This window comes from Phocoena phocoena, chromosome 15 (assembly GCF_963924675.1).
Source record: "Phocoena phocoena chromosome 15, mPhoPho1.1, whole genome shotgun sequence".
Classification (NCBI taxonomy): Eukaryota; Metazoa; Chordata; class Mammalia; order Artiodactyla; family Phocoenidae; genus Phocoena; species Phocoena phocoena.
Genome location: NC_089233.1, coordinates 3,906,957 through 3,912,798, shown reverse-complemented (window position 1 = coordinate 3,912,798; position 5,842 = coordinate 3,906,957). Strand labels below are relative to the sequence as shown.

Sequence of the window (5,842 nt, the reverse complement as noted above, 5' to 3'; positions counted from 1 at the left end):
CGATGGACGCTGGGCCCCAGGCCCCAGAGCTGTGACAAACGGCCCTGCCTGCCTGCGCCCAGCAGTGGTTGGCAGCTGCCCGGGTTGCCGGCTATCAGCCCAGGCTTGGCCTTGGCTGGGTGTGACCAGGCAGCTCCGAGGCAGCCCAGCTCCATGGGAACAGTTTCTCTGCTCTACAGAGCCCACCACTCCCCAGGTCTGCAGCAGGGGAGGTTTGGAGCCCTTCTCACAGGGAACTTCTAGCCGCTGGCCCCTGGGGGGGGGGGGGGGCTGCCCTGTCCCTGGGGACTGTGGTCTTGAAGCCCCTGTTAAATGGCCACCAGCCCCCCTGACTCCCCCATGAAACACCATAGGCCTCAGTCCCAGGTCTCTTGAGTAGTAATGTGCCCCCATAGCAAACGGAGACCCCCACTCAGCAAGCTCGGCACCCCCAGTCAGAGGCCCCCTGTAATCCAGGCTTTCTGGGCAGTGGAGCTAATGTGGACAAGGGGGATGACTCGCTGCCCACCCCTCTCTCCCCAATTGTTCCTTAAGTATGCGCCCACAGCAACCAGGCACCCTCGCATCTGTGCTGACCCTTGCCCACCGGGTCGCTCACTGCTCTGGGGCATCCACACCCGGAGGGTCCCGGGATGGGGGGACCCGGAGAGACAGGCAGGCCGGGTGCAGGCCTGGCCACGCGGGGCCGGACCGGGCACTGCTCAGCTGGGCGGCGGCCCGGGGCTCGCACCCTACGACCCGCGGGCCCAGCACCCAAAGCCAAAACTCTCTCCCTCCTCCTCTTCCTCAATCTCGCTCTCGCTCTCCACCAGTCCATCTCTCTCTCTCTTTTTTTTTTTTTGCAAAAGGAGGGGAGAGGGGGTAAAAAAATGCTGCACTGTGCGGCGAGGCCGGTGAGTGAGCGGCGCGGGGCCAATCAGCGCTGGCCGTTTCGAAAGTTGCCTTTTATGGCTCGAGCGGCCGCGGCGGCGCCCTATAAAACCCGGCGGCGCGACGCGCAGCCACAGTCGAGACCGCGTCCACTCCGCCACCACAGGCCCCTCGCCCTCGCCGCTCCGCCTTCGCCGCCGGTCTACACCGCTACCAGGTAGGGCCCCGCGCCGGCCGGGCCGCTAATGCTCTGGGCCCGCGCCTCCTCCGGGCAGGCAGCGCGCGATCCCGGCCCCGTGGACAGCCTCCCGGCTGCGGGGAGTGGACTCACGCGCTCCTCGCTCGGGGCCGGAGCTGCGCTCGGGGCGCGCTCCCAGAATGTTTCCGTTGGGACCGCGCGTCTTCGTCCGAGCGGGCGGCTCGCTCCGCCGGCGGGACGGCGGGGCAGCGGGGCAGCGAGGTGGCGAGGCGGGAGGGTGGGTGGGCGCGGCGGGGCAGTAGGGTCGGGTGGGGGCTGGGGACACCAGTGCGCGTGCGTGTGCGCGTTGGGCTCGGGAAGCGAGGGCGGGGCGGCCGGCCGGAAGGGGTGGGGTCGCCGCGGCGCGAGAGCGCCTGCGCGCACTTCCTTCTCGCGCCGCCGGCTCCCGCGGGTGTGGCTGCTGAGCGTTCGCCGGGTGGTGCTTTTTGGGCGGGGCGGGGCCGGCGTCCGGTGTAGGGGGGCGGAGGCCTGGCTTCCTGCCGCGAGCCGCGGGGCCGCCTCCAACCCGCGTTTGCCTTTTATGGTAATAACGCGGCCGGCCGGCTTTCTTTGTCCCCAATCTGGGCGCGCGCCGGCGCCCCCTGGCGGCTCGAAGGCGCGGTGCGCCGGAAGTGGGTAGGGCGGGGGCGGCCGCACGGCTCATGGTCCTGTTCTCCCCGCAGTTTGCCATGGATGACGATATTGCTGCGCTCGTGGTCGACAACGGCTCCGGCATGTGCAAGGCCGGCTTCGCGGGTGACGATGCTCCCCGGGCCGTCTTCCCCTCCATCGTGGGGCGCCCCCGGCACCAGGTAAGGCGCCCGCCTCGGGTCTGACTTGGTGGGTGGGGCTCCCCTCTCGGGAGCAGGGGGAGGCGTTCGGTTTTCTGGGTGAGGGTCGGTGGGGCAGTGCCTGAGCTGAAGGCGCCTTGCTCCTCCCTCCGCAGGGCGTGATGGTGGGCATGGGGCAGAAGGACTCCTATGTGGGCGACGAGGCCCAGAGCAAGAGAGGCATCCTGACCCTGAAGTACCCCATCGAGCACGGCATCGTCACCAACTGGGACGACATGGAGAAGATCTGGCACCACACCTTCTACAACGAGCTGCGTGTGGCCCCCGAGGAGCACCCCGTTCTGCTGACCGAGGCCCCTCTGAACCCCAAGGCCAACCGTGAGAAGATGACCCAGGTCAGTGGCCCGCCGGCCTCGCCTGGGCGCCACCCCCGCACCCCGTTTCTTGCCCTTCTTTGTCACACCCTTTCTCACTTGTTCTTTCTTCTGCCATTTTCCTAGGACTTTCTTCTCTGACCTGAGTCTCCTTTGGAACTCTGCAGGTTCTATTTGCTTTTTCCCAGATGGAATCTTTTTCTCGTGTTTGCTTTTCTGACTAGGTGTTGAAAGCATAAAGTGCTGTGGGTGTAGGTACTAACACTGGCTCGTGTGACAAAGCTGACGAGGCCGCTGTAAAGTGGTCTTGGAGTGTGTATTCAGTAGGTGCACAATAGGTCTGAAGTGAATCCCCGTCCTGGGAGCCCCAGCACACTTAGTCATGTTCCTTGCACTCTTTGCATGTTCCCAGTCTGGCCTCACTGCTCCCGGTGGCTTCCCAAGTGTGACATGGTCCGTCTCTCCGTGCAGATCATGTTCGAGACCTTCAACACCCCAGCCATGTACGTGGCCATCCAGGCTGTGCTGTCCTTGTACGCCTCTGGCCGCACCACTGGCATCGTGATGGACTCCGGTGATGGGGTCACCCACACGGTGCCTATCTACGAGGGGTACGCCCTCCCCCATGCCATCCTGCGTCTGGACCTGGCTGGCCGGGACCTGACGGACTACCTCATGAAGATCCTCACGGAGCGTGGCTACAGCTTCACCACCACGGCCGAGCGGGAAATCGTACGTGACATCAAGGAGAAGCTCTGCTACGTCGCCCTGGACTTCGAGCAGGAGATGGCCACCGCGGCCTCCAGCTCCTCCCTGGAGAAGAGCTACGAGCTGCCCGATGGTCAGGTCATCACCATTGGCAACGAGCGGTTCCGCTGCCCTGAGGCTCTCTTCCAGCCTTCCTTCCTGGGTGAGTCAGGAGGTCTCATGCCCGCCCCGCACGAGGGTCACTCTGGCCACACTGGAAGTTAAGTCTGGCTTCTCTTTCTCCTCAGGCATGGAATCTTGTGGCATCCACGAAACTACCTTCAATTCCATCATGAAGTGTGACGTCGACATCCGCAAGGACCTCTATGCCAATACGGTGCTGTCTGGCGGGACCACCATGTACCCAGGCATCGCCGACAGGATGCAGAAGGAGATCACCGCCCTGGCTCCCAGCACGATGAAGATCAAGGTGAGTGCCTGGCCTGAGCCGGCCTGGGCACTTGGGGGGTGAGATGTGGCTTTGGTGCAGGTGAGCGTGGTGGTCGTCAAGGCAGCTGCCTTGCTGTAGGCCCCTGGTATATACCAGGGCTGGGACCGCCAGAGCCCTTACTGTGCTTTTCTCTCCCCAGATCATCGCTCCCCCTGAGCGCAAGTACTCCGTGTGGATCGGCGGCTCCATCCTGGCCTCGCTGTCCACCTTCCAGCAGATGTGGATCAGCAAGCAGGAGTACGACGAGTCTGGCCCCTCCATCGTCCACCGCAAGTGCTTCTAGGCGGACTCTTAGTTGCGTCACACCCTTTTCTCGACAAAACCTAACTTGTGCAGAAAACGAGATGAGATTGGCATGGCTTTATTTGGTTTTTTGTTTTTTTTTTTGGTCTTTTTTGTTTTTTTTTTTTTTGCGCTTGACTCAGGATTTAAAAACTGGAACGGTGAAGGTGACAGCAGTCGGTTGGATGGAGCATCCCCAGAGTTCTACAATGTGGCCGAGGACTTTGATTGTACATTGTTTTTTTTTTTTGTTTTTTTTTTAAATAGTCATTCCAAATATCATGAGATGCATTGTTACAGGAAGTCCCTTGCCTTCCCAAAAGCCGCCCCACTCCTCCCTTAGGAGAAGGGCCAGTCCTCGCCCGAGTCCACATAGGGGAGGGTGATAGCATTGCTTTTGTGTAAATTATGTACTCCAAATTTTTTTTTTAATCTTTGCCTTAATACTTGTTCTTTTTGTTTGTTTTATTTTGAATGGTCAGCCATCGTGGCCCCCCTTTTTGTCCCCCATCTTGAGATGTGTGAAGGCTTTTGGTCCCCCTGGGAGCGGGTTGAGGTGCGGAGGTAGCCAGGGCTTACCTGTACACTGACTTGAGACCAGTTCAATAAAGTGCACACCTTATACACGTGGCTTGTGGCTGGCGTTGGATGTTGGGGAGAAGGCTGGGTCGCTGGGGGTGCTTTGAGGTGCCTCTCACCCTGAAGGGTCTGGGATTGGGTTATGTGGGAGGAGTTAGGGATTCTGGCCTGTAATCCTGTTTAAGTGAATTCCCCGCCTGGCCCTTGTTCCCCTCGATTTCTCGCTGGGTTCTGAGGTCCAGATGCTGGGAGAGTGGGGAGCTAGGGAGGTGTGGTCCCTGTACCCACCTCGTAGAACTGGGTGGGGACCTTCGTCTCTGTGGGTGCCGCTTCCTCACTGTTCTCTTGGGATAGTGGGGTCTCCCAGACCACAGGCTTTGTCCTTGCCTTCCCTTCAGTACCTGCGGAGAACCAGGGGCTCTGAGGTTGAGGGCGGGGCCTCAAATTTAACACCTGCCCACTCACCTGGAGTGACCCCCATGGAAGGGACAGCGCCACCCATCCGAGGCCTGTGGGCGAGGGGATGCGGGGTCGGCAGAGATGGCCTCAGTTGGTTCTGGCGGGGGTTATGGCTTGAGGCCTGCATCCTTCTGACCCGGAGGGTAGACGTCATCCTTTATTCTTGGTGCCCAGTTTCAAGTGCAGATCTGGCCCAGGGGGAAGCAGCCTGGGGGTTGTGGTCAGTTTGGGACTCTTCTCCCAAGCCTGGCTGGCCTCCACTCTGCTAGAAGCTGTGGTTGACATGGAGGGAAAGTGGGTGAGGCCTCTCCCACACTGCCAGAGGGAGTGAGATACGGAAACTGGCCCCCAAGTCGGTCCAGATTTGAGGCCTTGGGGGACCCTCTCCCCTCCATGAACCTGGGGCTTCCCCAGGGCTCCGCTGGGGACGGTGGGAGCTGTGGCCTGTGAGGATGGGGCGACCCACTGCCTCCCATCTTAGGGACAGTGCAGACCCTCGGGCACCTTTTGCGCAGCACCTTGGGGGTGTGTGGTGGGAAGAGGGCTGTTCGACCTCCTGGTGGCTTCAAAAACCAAAGGGGAGCCCACGGTCCCTGGGCTAACCTGGGCAGATTTTCCTAGGTCAGTACATGACACAGCATGGTGGGTGCAGAATGTGATATCTGGAAGGTGTTCTGTTCCCCAGGGCGTTGCCCTCTATCACCTGGCCCAGAGGAAGAGCACCGAGGATCCTTCGCCCTGATCCTGTCTAGTCTTAGAGGCCTGCGAACCAGGAAGGGAAGTCCCTCCTGGGTCAGTTGGAGCTCTTTTGGTCTAATACAGGGATGGTGGTCAGCCCTGGGCTCTGGGAGCTGAGAGCAAGTTTCCACCGATAAGAGTAGAGTACCTACTCTGTGCTGATGTCTTGGACACAGAGCCTGCCCTGGAGGAGCTGTCAGCCTGGAAACTCCCCTCCCTCCCTCCCTCCCTCCCTCCCTTTCTCTCTTCCCCGCTTCCTCCCTCACGCTATTTGTGCTAGGCATTGTGCCACGCTATGGGATGCAGTGGAGAA

The 5,842-nt window shown here is 61.0% G+C and overlaps 1 protein-coding gene across 3 annotated transcripts; it reads left to right on the top strand.

The window, feature by feature from the left end:
- Positions 1-1,009: 1,009 nt before the first annotated feature.
- On the top strand, positions 1,010-4,380 carry ACTB (actin beta). 3 transcript variants are annotated; one of them, XM_065891776.1, is made up of 6 exons: positions 1,010-1,087; positions 1,792-1,920; positions 2,055-2,294; positions 2,745-3,183; positions 3,269-3,450; positions 3,611-4,380. In XM_065891776.1, the coding sequence occupies exons 2-6, from the start codon at positions 1,798-1,800 to the stop codon at positions 3,752-3,754; spliced, it is 1,128 nt and encodes a 375-aa protein (XP_065747848.1). In that variant the 5' UTR covers positions 1,010-1,087; positions 1,792-1,797; the 3' UTR covers positions 3,755-4,380. The 3 variants fall into 3 exon arrangements, with proteins under 3 accessions (XP_065747848.1, XP_065747849.1, XP_065747850.1); XM_065891777.1 differs by lacking the exon at positions 1,010-1,087 and having other exon boundaries at positions 1,798-1,920; positions 2,055-2,063; positions 2,148-2,294; positions 3,611-3,761; XM_065891778.1 differs by lacking the exon at positions 1,010-1,087 and having other exon boundaries at positions 1,798-1,920; positions 2,745-2,988; positions 3,266-3,450; positions 3,611-3,754.
- Positions 4,381-5,842: the final 1,462 nt, after the last annotated feature.

What these genes read in the sequence shown, in the direction of transcription:
- ACTB (XM_065891776.1), top strand. Translation starts at nt 1,798, where the DNA reads ATGGATGACGATATTGCTGCGCTCGTGGTCGACAACGGCTCCGGCATG. An exon ending in ACCGTGAGAAGATGACCCAG is followed by an intron (nt 2,295 to 2,744) that starts GTCAGTGGCCCG and finishes CTCTCCGTGCAG; the next exon opens with ATCATGTTCGAGACCTTCAA. An exon ending in CTTCCAGCCTTCCTTCCTGG is followed by an intron (nt 3,184 to 3,268) that starts GTGAGTCAGGAG and finishes CTTTCTCCTCAG; the next exon opens with GCATGGAATCTTGTGGCATC.